This window comes from Diceros bicornis, chromosome 6 (assembly GCF_020826845.1).
Source record: "Diceros bicornis minor isolate mBicDic1 chromosome 6, mDicBic1.mat.cur, whole genome shotgun sequence".
Lineage (NCBI taxonomy): Eukaryota > Metazoa > Chordata > Mammalia > Perissodactyla > Rhinocerotidae > Diceros > Diceros bicornis.
The window spans coordinates 13,581,016-13,593,961 of NC_080745.1; the positions used below are offsets into that span (position 1 = coordinate 13,581,016).

At 37.0% G+C, this 12,946-nt stretch overlaps 1 protein-coding gene across 2 annotated transcripts in view; it reads right to left on the reverse strand.

Annotated features, from left to right (window-relative positions):
- PARG (poly(ADP-ribose) glycohydrolase) overlaps positions 1 to 12,946 on the reverse strand; it is a 124,629-nt gene that overhangs the window by 11,377 nt on the left and 100,306 nt on the right. For both annotated transcript variants that reach the window (XM_058542866.1, XM_058542868.1), the window contains exons 14-16: positions 11,751 to 11,829; positions 9,561 to 9,669; positions 1,393 to 1,498 (exon numbers count right to left, since the gene is read on the reverse strand). In XM_058542866.1, the coding sequence (XP_058398849.1) occupies positions 1,393 to 1,498; positions 9,561 to 9,669; positions 11,751 to 11,829 (294 nt within the window). The remainder of the gene's footprint in view (positions 1 to 1,392; positions 1,499 to 9,560; positions 9,670 to 11,750; positions 11,830 to 12,946) is intronic.

Consider the following 12,946-nt stretch of genomic DNA (forward strand, 5'->3'; position numbering starts at 1 on the left):
AATTTGTATTGTCTTTGTCCTGGGATCCCAGCAGGTGCTTTAGAAACCCTTGGAATTTCCTGAGTGATGGTGTCTATTATGCTGAGGTGACTCCTGGTGGGCTCCTGGATAGCTTCAGGATGGAGACTTTCAGGGGGTGCTTAAGACTGATTTCAATGACATGGTCAATGATTTAATCAATGATGCCTGCATAATGAAAACCCAATAAAAACTTTGGACACCAAAGGTCAGTGGAGCTTCCTGGTTGGCAAAGACAATGATGTTCCAGGAGAGTAATGTGCCCTGACACCACAGGGAGAGGGCATGGAAGCTCTGTATTCCTTCCCAGATCTCACCCTATGTGTATCCTTCATAATAAAACTGTAATAGCACTTTCCTAAGTTCTGCGAGTCATTCTAGTGAATTCTCAAGGCTGAGAGGGGTAGTGGGACCCTCTTGGGTTCCAAGTTGGTCACAGGTATGGGTGGCTGGGGGGAACCTCCCCTCTAGACATGCGGCTGGAGTCTGACATAGGGGCCATCTTGTGGAAGACTTTGCTCTCAACCCATGTGGTCTGCACTAACTCCAGGAAGTTACTGTCAGGATTGAACTGCAGCACACACAAATGATGTTGGACCAGTTAGGCTGACACAGAACATTAACCATCCTAAGTAATGATAAAATACTATTTTCTATATAACTGATACTTTTGAGAGTAAAGCAAATGTCATAATCTGGTAAATGGCTAATAGCTTTGTTGATCAGGTTTTATGCTTTTTCTACCATAAACAATAAAATGCAAGATGTTTATCCTTCTTGGGTACCCAAATGCCTCCTTATCTGTGCCATTCATGCAGCTCTCTCAAGCTGAACTCCCACACCACATGTACCGCTATTAAAGCACTCCTTACTGTGTGCTGCATTTGTCTATGCCTCTCTCTCATATGCTGTACTGTGAATTCCAAAGCAGGGACTACATCTTATTCACCTTTGTATTCTCAGAGCCTACCACAGTGCCTAGAGCACGGCAGATGCCCCATAAGTTTGGTGAATGAATAAGTCAACAAAACAGCTCTGTCCATAAAAATCACTCCTGCAAAGGAAAGCGCTTGAGTGGGTGCTTTGGTTTGAAACTTCAAAGTCATTTTGGACTCTTCCCTCTCTATATTCAATTAAATACTGTGTCTGGTAGATCAAAGAGATACGTGAACTCTGCAGGGAAATAGTAAATAAAAATAAGAATTCCTTTAAACACAAAAAGAAAAGAGGATGGTGTCAAATATTTTTTTCCCTTCTCTTAGATCTTCGTGGTCTCTTATTATGACAGAGCATCAGAAATTTAATATTTGAAAGACTAACTTTTCTTCCCAGTCAGAATACTATTATCCTTTTTATAACAACTTATTCACTTACCTTTTAACCTAGCATCGCCCCCAAAGGCACCACAGCCCCAGTTTCCTGTGGCCACTGCAGAAAGATTTTCTGAAGAAACTCCAGGACGGAGAAATCCACAGTAAGCCTGCAGGATAAAAGAAATATCAAAGCACATGAGTGACTAGACACTAGCAGTATTTCTGACTGATGTACTAGGATCAGTATCCATTATGAAGCTTATGTTATCTCTCTCTCTCTTTTCTTTTTTTCTCAGGGGCCAAAATAGAAGGAAAAACAGAAAAGCCTAGGATTAAGGAAGAGAGTAAGAAAAGATCAATTCTAATATTTATTTGTCCTGATGCTGGGCAAATCAAAGCCCTTAAACCAATACAGGTCTCAGTTTCTTTTTCCGACTCAAATATAAATATCAGATATACCAAGAACTTATGGGATCCCAATTACAAACTACCCAGGAACTAAAGAGAGTAAAGGCACTTAAGACACTGTTTTATTTGAAGGCTTTTTGACCACCAGTTTTTCATCAATGTAAAGAGTTATTACTATTATGCTTCCTCAGCACTCTCTCTGAGTTACTGGGACTAGATTAATAACTGTCATTAGCTTTTAATGTGCTTCCTGCCACTGAACAATGAGCTTAACAATGAGCAAGCAACTATACATGAAAGGGATTCCTATACCTGGTTACAAAATAACCTTTAAGATCCCTTCTAGCTCCAAGATTCTCTAGTTTCACAGCTCTGTTTTGAGCTACAGTATTTAAGACTTTGCCAGTAACCTGAGAAAAAGTATAATATATCCTGAGGATGGTGCCTAAGTAGTAATTAAACAAACAGCTCATTTTGTATATGAGAAGGCTGCAGTTTAAGGTCCCAGAGCTTCTGATTTCCATTTCCTTTTGTCAGCCTAGTTGGTCTTTCTGCCTCCTAAGGGTTCTTAGTTTTCTGAAGCTATCAGACTATATTAAGATGTTTAATATAATAGCAAAGGAAAATCCCCTGGGTTCTCTCAAGTACCAAACAAAACCTAAAATATAGCGTATGTACATAGTAAATAAAATAAAAAGAATGATCTGTGACAAATGTTCCCAGAGAAAAAGCGAGGATAAAGAAAGATGCTTCTGTGAAACTTTCACATGGAAATATAGTAAATTGCTCTCTGCAGTTCCCACAAAGGTATAAAAATTTATTTTACACACTGTCTGGATGGATTAACAAGGCCATTCCTTCTTCCTCCTCCTAGGCTGTAAATCCTGAGAGATATTAATTATAAGTTGGTACCAGACCATTATTCAATGCTGAGGTACAGCGCTTACACTAGAACTTACAAATTACCTGTATAATCAGATGCATGGAGCTTCTGAAAATCTCTTTCAGGTCAAAAATACCAAGAAGCTCACTTTTTTTTGAGCAGGTTCTTGAAAGATATAGAGTCTCTGCCTTTATGCCAACAAGGGGGAGAACAAACTCTCTGTCAGAATAGACCTACCTTTGCCACTTTGGTTTCCTGTCATATTCTCCTAACATGTCTAGAAGAGGAAGATTTCTAGCATCCTAGTTCGTATCACCTTTGTTTTATACCGTCAGAATGGTTTTAGTCCCTTCCTTACTGCTATCTCTATATATCTAGGTTAACTTTTCTTCAACGAGCAAAAATAGCTTATTGAAACTAAAGTCTAACTACAGAGAATTTGAAATATTTAGATTATGAGAAGCAAAATCTAATGTGAAGTATTAATCAATTTTACTAAAAAAATCTATCTTGAAAAATGGCAATAACAAAAACAAACTATAAAACTGAAATTAATCTGCATTTGGTATTTTGATAAAATAAAACCAAATAAAACTTCAAAAAGTTAATCATAGAAATTAAATGATATAAAATAATTACATAGTAATTAGGTACAAAGAATAACTGTTTATAATGACTAAATACAAAATTCTTTTATTTTGTTAAAACCAAGCATTTCCAAGGTCAGAAATAAGAGAGAAGCAGCAAGCTCCTCTGGAGGGAACAACTCAGGTTTTTCCCTTCTCCAGTAAGAAGAAGGATCCCTCAAACGCTAGAGCCCAGAGCATTAATCAGGGAATCATTTCCTCTTACAGTAGTAACTGAGCTCCTTTAGTAAGAAACAAAGATCAGATAAGGAGAGAGATCTCAAAAGAGTTGCCAAGATCTCACTTCATAGGGAAAGGTACTAGGAGTTCTCAAGAGTTCCACACTGGCAACAAATACTTGACTTTTTCCCTACCCTGAGCCAGAGCACTTGAGGAGATTAATCAGAGCAGTAAGAGTAAAAGAAAGCCAGCTCCAACTCTAGCCACATCCTGACCTGACATTCACCAATGACAGAGCTATTTATTTTTATTAATAAACAACTTTAAAGGGGAAAAAAGAGGAAGTATTCATATCTCAGGAAAGTAGAAGATATCAATGAACACTCATATCTCAGAATGAGTTCTGATGGCAAGGGAAGAAGAGAGGGATAATAAAGGTAATCGGAATTTTTTTTTTTTTTTTTTGTGAGTAAGATCAGCCCTGTGCTAACATCTGCCAATCCTCCTCTTTTTTTGCTGAGGAAGACTGGCCCTGGGCTAACATCCGTGCCCACCTTCCTCCACTTTATAGTGGACGCCGCCACAGCATGGCTTGCCAAGCAGTACGTTGGTGCGTGCCCGGGATACGAACCAGCGAACCCCGGGCCGCCACAGTGGAGCGCGTGCACTGAACCGCTTGTGCCACCGGGCCGGCCCCTAATCTTGGAGTCCTGAAGGCTGCAAAGGGGAGCTTTGAGAAGCAAGAGGCAGGAGGAAAATATTGGTATCTAGAGCCAAAAACTAGAGCCCAACTGGGAAGGAGTGAAGATAGAAAAGGAGGAAGGACACAAAGTGAAAAAGGAAACAAAGAAAACAGTCGTAAAAACCTACAGGCCCAGAAGTGGGCCCAGGAAATAGATGGAACTCAGGGGAATGGTCTGTCACAAACATCCATGTACACATGTGCATGAGCACACACCCACACACTTAAGTAGGAACTCAGGCTTCAATTTTAGCAGGCCCAAGTAGATAAAATTAAACTATACCTTTCATTATCATGTAAGTACATTATACTGCTTGCTAGATTAATAATTTAACAACTATTGTTTCTAAAGAGTTACTTTTTTACATGAAGTCAATCTACCGCACTTGTCTAACTTAAATTAATACATAATTGGTATTAATACTGGTTTCCTGAGATTTTAGAATACTGTGATTTCTTAAAAACAAACATAATATGAAAAGATCCTTAAGAAACTTTTGGAAGAGAATAATAATATTAATTAAAAGTCTTAAAATTATCCATAGATTCAGTAATAACAATTTTGTAAATTTCTTCTTTTGTAAATTTCCTTGTTATTTGATTAAATAACAACTGTATAAAGATGTTTATTACTACACAATATAGTATACAGAAAAACTTGGGATCACCTAATTGTTCAAAAACAGTAGTTAAGTCATAGTATATCAGTCCAACCAATTTTATGGACATTAAACATTTTATTAGGAAGATTATTAGAAAGTAAGAAAAATATTTACAATATATGGTTAAATTATTACTTTTGAGCACATTTATATGAAACTAAATATTCACGTGGAAAGACCTACAAAACGAAAACAACTATTTGAAAGGTAGGATTACAGATGACTTTTTGTCTTTAAAATAATTATAACATTAGTAAATTGATTCTGCTTTTTAAAAATGCAATATAAAATAAAAATACTATGCAGACCTTAATTTCCTCATGTGTGAAATCAAAGATTGGTTTAGGTATCTCTATGGTAATTCTGATCCTGTTTATTGAGAGACTTAAGAGAAAAACCCACTAAAAATGATACATTCTGAAATAATATTCCCAAAAAGTAAAGCGACACATACTTTAAGAGAAGATTATAAATGTTCAGATATCGAACGTCTTAGAAACATCAGGAGCAAGTATTGATTGGTTTTGTTAATCAAGCTCTGGTTTAGTGACAAATCTGGTGATAGGTAACAACAAAAAATCAATAAACAAATCAATTTTTAAAAAGGTAAATGGTGGTGATTTCCTGCTGAAGTGATCTCTTCACTTGGTTAAATTTCTGATCCAACAGCCTCCACGAAATATATTCATTACTGAATATTACCTAAATGAGTCTAACATGGCTAAATACAACTTTTCACAGATGATTTCTTTCATCCTTTCCTGAGCTATTTTCCACTTTTGCAAGCTGGAGTCATAAATCTTTCCAACCACAAAGATAATTCTCCTCTAGAATGTCACCCAGCTGATCTCTCACAGAATTAAACATTGCTTCAAAGTGTCAGTTAGATTAAGGAGACTGAATCCTTCCTTTTAAAAACCAACTGTATTTGCAGGTCAAGATTCGGGTCCAATAGGATAGGTGGAGCCTGCACGGAGCAGACTGTTTCCAGAGGTAACAAAGCACTTTGTGGGACTGCTCTTTCAATTATTATCTGGTGAGTCATGCCTAAAAGTAGCAAACAGGACCCTAGAGTTCAGAGATCCACACTGAATTCTGATGGTGAAAACTGGTCTTATGCTCTGTTGCTTGATTTAGAGAAATAGAGATTTTCTATTCCTGCTTACTTTCTCTCTGGCATGCCAAAAAGAAGTAGAATCATGCAAGTCATCTCCAAAGTGATTTAATATAGACTCTGCTTTAAACCTTAGTTTACAAAACACAATGAGATGTAAAACATTTAATTTAACATTCTCTCCAAGCTGTGCTGTCAGCTAATGTAAAACTCCCTGTTGCTTGTACTAAAATTCACAACTCTATTTTAATAGGTAAATGTAACTAATAAATGATGGAATGCTTTAATTTAGAAGGCCCAAAGTTATTTGGATTAATTTTCTAATTAAGTTGTCAATGATATTTAAAAATATTATTTACTGCTTTCCTCTTTTTCAGTGAAAGAATTAGAAAACTAATTCTTTGCTAAAAGAGCAAACGTTTTGGAATATAGTAGTGAATGAACCAACACACATTTATCAAATGCCTTCCCGTGTGCAGGCCCTGAACGAGGTGCTTTCTGAATATAGTCCATGTGTTGATGGGCTACTTTACAGCTGGGCTATTTCTTTGTCTCATGGGAATTTAATAAATATGCTGGGGGAGGTAATCCTCAAATTTCCTTGAAAAAGTATGTCAAACAGAAAAGAATATTGAGAAAAGCATTCAACTGGCAATCTGCTCACAGTACAGGATTATGACTGAAAGAGAAGAGGTAACCCAGGCATATATGCTTATAGGAGATCACATGTTAACCAAATGTGGGAATATTCTTAATGTTTTAAGAGTGGAACAGGTAAAAAGTCTGGAAAGACAGATCTAGTTAAAGTAATCTCTATGCGAGAGGAGTTACATTTTTAAAAAGTAATTTGAAGGCAGGGGAACCTGGATTCAAGTCCTGACTTTGTCACTGCCTATCTGTGTGACCTGGGGCAAGATATTCAACTTTCCGAGGCTCAGTTCACTGTCTCTAAATTGGAGATAAGAACTGTATCTACACTTCCCTGGGTGGTTAGGATTAACCAGACCAAGCATTTAAAGTGTTAAATAGAGTGCCCAGCATGTAGTATGCAATCATTTAACATTAGCAATTACTTTTACTATTGTTACATGTATAATTAAAAAAATTTCTACCCCCATTTGACTGAAAAAAATCTTTTATGAAATATAAATCAGACTTAATCGCATACTGACATAAATAATGGCAGGCTGAAAACAGAGAACTGCATTACTATACATTAAAAATCAATCCATCTGCTTTATGTGGTTTCATCTGCTTCACATTTGAATTGACACTGAACTTAACAGGCTTTATTTAGCACATGAAGCATATTTAGGAAACAGCCATAAATTTGTAACGATTTGAGATAATGTATTTATATCTAAAAAGTTTATCTTAAAAAACTGTATTAGTAATATCTAAGAAGTTTAATTAATCATTGACTAATTCATTTAACAAATATTTTTGAGAAATTCCCATAAGCAAAGCAATGTGGTAGGCACTGACCAATTAGAATGAAATAAAAACTTCTGTTGCCAGGTTATTTAAAGACTCATTCTTTTTGTGTAAAGTGTGTCTCATAAGGACTCTATATTCTACAAATAAATGTTTTCCAATGTTACATACAACTAACTTCATTCTACAAATAAATGTTTTTCAGTGTTATATACAACTAACTTAACCTATTCACATATACCAATGCTTCACGTCTTTAAAATTTCTGGTGTCTCTGAGGACAGATAAACTGAAGGTTAGTGCTATACAAATAAATATAGAGAACATCAATTGGCCATGGGGAATTAAAAAAGAAAAGATTTATTTATGTCTAAGGTTATCTTTTAAAAAGATCATATTTGCGGATAATTTCTAAAAGTGAATGATCTAGTTCCTACAGAAAAGTATTTGTGGGAATATAGACTTCATCCATGAAAACAAGGAACCTTTAAATTTGTGTTAATGTATGATTATGGTTAAACACATTTCCTTTTCATATACTTCTCTCCAAACTACCTACTGCTTATATAAATGTCTTCTAGTATCAATGACCATGTGATAAATTCATAACATATACATGTTTAATAAGTAACTCCAAAATCTAAAGATAAATCTTCTTACTCTACTTGCTATGCCATATAATAAAAATATCACATGCTTAGAGACAACTGCTTTAAGGCAAGAGTTTAGAACAGTGCAAGCAGGCTTACATTTAAAATGTACCTAATATAATAAAAGGTATTCTTCAGTACAGGCAAATCTCTGACTTTCAGAGTCAGGTAAAAGAGAAAAATTATCACTGTTGATATACCAAAGAACAGTCTTTCTGGATAGCTTTCTAAGGAATTACTTAAAAAAAAAAACAAACATCTGTTATTCAAGTTCGACTTTGGAAAATAGTGCATTTACTCTTCAAACTTTTTATGAGATTCCTTTGAGAACTCTAAACATTAAAATAACCTAAATAAATTATATATAAGAAAACATGTTAAACAATAAATTAGATTCTAAAGTAGATTAGGATATAAGATAATAAATGTAATTATATTCAAAATATCTACTAAGTTGTAAGTGTAGGAGAAGCCTTTCTGGATTATTTGGTTGTTTACATACATAATGTTTATAATACTACAAGCAATATGAAAAGCAAGATGGTTGAGCTGGGATAAGGAGAGCACCACAGAGACTGCTCCTGTGGTAAGACCCAGGGAAAAGATGTGAAGACGATGTACTGAAGGCCACACATGCCGATCCAAGGGCATTCCCAATCCTCTTGTAATGGTACACCCAGTGCTGTCATTATCAAAAGTCTATGTAGGGACTGACACAGGTATAGCCATGCAAAACCATAAACCTCACTATCTTAATAAACAATCTCATAATCAAATCCTACTTGTGGGAGTTAAACAATGGTTTTCATAATTGGGTCAGTCTTCTTGGCTATGAGAGTAATTTGAGGAACTAGAGAAAATACCAACTGTTTTGGTAAGGTCCTAAATCTAGAGAATAGAATCAGCACTCTGTTGTACGATAGAGTTTATTTATTATGGTTAACAGTAGTGAAAATCTGAACTAACAACAGGTATGGCTCATTTTTATATTTCTGTAATACAATAAAAAAAGGAAAATGATTATAGTAGACAGCACTAAGCGTCACAGAAAATCATAGATTCCATCATAAATATGTCAAATTACCAAGTCAATAAACAATTTACATGTGAATCTTACCTATAATAGAACAATCTAACTTGTTCTCGACTTTTTTGGTTTATCTGTTTTAATCCTGAGAGCATACCTTGCAGAGAAAACGTCATTTGGCAGGTCTGAAAAAAATTATCAGGGCTCAATCATTTCTATATGGTTTTACAATGATAATGTTCCAAAGCAGCTAAAAGTACTTGATGAGATAAATGCATGTGTGGGGCTTAATATCAAGCAACGGTCTATCTGGCATCAGTAATCAAACAATTACAAAATGGAAAGTACATCTTGTACAAGCTGACAGACCCATTAAATCAAGAGAGCTGTGGGCAGACATACTGACACTGCAAGAATTACCAGAAAGCATTAATTTCAGCATTAATAAAATGGCAGTGAATAGATGACAGCTGCCAGATGAACTAAGAAATAAGGTTACTGGCCTTGTTAAGCTCGCGTCTGATTTTCTCAGGCACAAACTGGTCGAGGTAGCGTCTGAAGTGAAGAGCATCGATGGCGACGATTTCAGTGCCACGCCGCTGCCAGTCATCCCTAGGGCAGGACAGAGCAGGGTCCGATGAGGAACGGGGAAAGGCACTCACAAAATAAAACCTTCATGGGGTCATATTTCTGAGACTTTGGCAGGGTTAAAATATTAAAAACCAACCAACAAATCAGTGGCTATAGGTCTCAGAAAAATAGGAGGGCAGAAAGAACCATTTTATTTTTAGATTTCAAGGCATACACATTGTGGACTGCCAGGCATTAAACAGTAAAATAAAAAATTATCGAGAGACGATAAATACGATGTATTTTACAATGAGTCTCAGAGGTTAAAGGATTTAGGGGCAAACAAAAGGAACTTACTTCTTTGTTCTCCTCTAATACTAAAGACCTGGCTGGTATTTGTATCTCTACAAGAGCTCGTTCCTCCTCTGTTTTGAAAGACTTGCTCTAAATCACTGGGTTTGTAACATCGTCATACATTGCTCAAGAAATAACCCCAAGAAGTCAAGTGTTACAAAAAATGTGTAATGATTCAGTACAACATTCTACCTACTGTGCTCAATTGCTGACTGTGCAGAACTATTTTTAAAAAGACGAAGACAGCAAAGCAGACAAAAACACATTGCTTGTGTAAATAGGAACGACCGGGTGAGATGATTTTGGAAACGTGAAATTCCAAATGTCTCATCTCTTTATATACTTGCATATATTGATATGCCAAGCAACTTTTCACACTGAAGAATAGCAGTAGAAACCTTCATGTTAGTCTGTAAATAATTATCAGGAATTAAACATCCACACAGATAATTGTTGCAACCACATATTTTAACCAAAACAAAGAGAAAGAGACCAGGGGCTGGACTTGAGATATTACAAAGAATAAGTTTGTACCGCTACATGGGCAATAACTGATTCTTTCTGCCATGACGACTCTTTTTCATTAAAACACACACACACAAGCTTTCAGGCACCATTTCTGTAAAAATTTACCTCTGGTAAACCAATTTAGTGGGGATGCAAGGATATCAAAGTATAAAAATATATTTCAATAAGAAATAGAAGACGGGGCCGGCCCTGTGGCTTAGCAGTTAAGTGCACGTGCTCTGCTACTAGCGGCCCGGGTTCGGATCCCGGGCGCGCACCAACGCACTGCTTCTCCGGCCATGCTGAGGCCACGTCCCACATATAGCAACTAGAAGGATGTGCGACTATGACATACAACTAACTACTGGGGCCTTGGGGAAAAAAAGGAGGAGGACTGGCAATAGATGCTAGCTCAGGGCCGGTCTTCCTCAGCAAAAAGAGGAGGATTGGCATGGATGTTAGCTCAGGGCTGAGGTTTCACACACACACACACACACAAAGAAACAGAAGACAGCAGCAGCAAAGTTCATTGTAGGTTCTACTGTCAACTGCTTTGTGGCATTAGGCAAATTGTCCCAACATACGTTTCCCCCACCTACCAAATCTCACAGAAAAGTTAAAGATAACTAAATAAGCTAGTTACAGGCGTTAAGCTCTAATTAGAACCTATTCTAAATAAGTTTGGCCTTGAAAGTTAACCTCTACTGATTGCTTACAAATGGCAGCTAAGAGGTAAAGAAGTGAAGGGAGTTCTGTCCTTCTTGTTCTTTTTTTTTATTGCTTTTTTTTTTTTTTTTTTTGTGAGGAGATCAGCCCTGTGCTAACATCTGCCAACCCTCCTCTTTTTTTGCTGAGGAAGACTGGCCCTGGGCTAACATCCGTGCCCATCTTCCTCCACTCTATATGGGACACCGCCACAGCACGGCTTGCCAAGCAGTGCATCGGTGTGTGCCCGGGGTCTGAACCGGCGAACTCCGGGCCGCCGCAATGGAGCACGCGCACTTAACTGCTTGCGCCACCCGGCTGGCTGCCTGCCCTTCTTGTTCTTGGTTTAGATTTCTGGCTTTTACTACTCTGTTCTTCCCTGTGGTATATGGAGATGGTAATACTGTTTTAACTACTTATGAACTTGTAATACTGAATTTAAAAAGAAAGTTAAATTTCTGAAAGAAGAGTAGACAGAAGACAGAACATACCAGCGTCAAGCCTATATTCCTTAGCTTTTTGCCACGCGATACCTTTAAAGTCAGAAACAAACTCACCTTTCACTCCCATCTTCATGGCTCCGGGCCCAACGATATGTCTCGGCATAGCCTGTGTATTCACTGTACTGTTCAGTACCTGAAACAAATAATCTGACAATATTACTTTTCAGAAAGATTTTTCTTAAAAGCTGTACCTTCTAAGGGTCTCTGTTAACTTATTCCTCCTTTGTGGAAATATCTTATTGGCAAATATCAACTTAAAAATAAAACACCACTATTGGTCTTAATGAGTTGTTATTATTTCCCACAAAGAAAAAAATGATGCCTCCAAAAAGCCAGCACAATGTCTATAATACAGTGACTGAATGTCTCAGTCAACATAGAAAACAAAATACGTTCTGTCACATTCACTTTTGTCTTTTATGGACTACTCAGTGCATAAAGACTGTGTTTCATAAAGTCCACTGTCTTCAATGTCAGTAATCTTATGGTAATATTTAGTTCGAATTGTTGAGAAAAGAAATTTGACGTTAAGACATTCCCTGCTAAGAAAAGTGTCATTAAAATTAAACCTAAGGGGCCGGCCCCGTGGCTTAGCGGTTAAGTGCGCGCGCTCCACTACTGGCGACGTGGCTCGCCGATCCCACATACAGGATCCCAGGCGCGCACCGATGCACTGCTTCTCTGGCCATGCTGAGGCCACGTCCCACATACAGCAACTAGAAGGATGTGCAACTATGACATACAACTATCTACTGGGGCTTTGGGGGAGAAAAATAAGGAGGAGGATTGGCAATAGATGTTAGCTCAGAGCCGGTCTTCCTCAGCGAAAAGAGGAGGATTAGCATGGATGTTAGCTCAGGGCTGATCTTCCTCACACACACACAAAAAATTAAATCTAGGATTTGCCTATCAACAGGCAAGGTACTTCAAAGGGCTTTGTAAAACCAGGATATTATGGCATGACAGGAAAGAGAGGGAAAAAAGTATAATTAATATACATCTGATGAGAACATGCATCAAGCTTGCCACATAACACAGATTTCTAATTCATCAGACCTGGACATATTAAGAGGGATGGTGTCAAAAGTGTTCCACTATTTAACTAAATAAGCTCATTCCAAATCCTATGGTCAATTCAATAATCACTTGATTTGTCAAGAATCAACAAAACAGTAAAACGAAAAGCTGAAAACCCTGAGCAAGAAATTACTTTTCATATATAAAAAAGAAAAAAAAAAGAGGAAGAAACA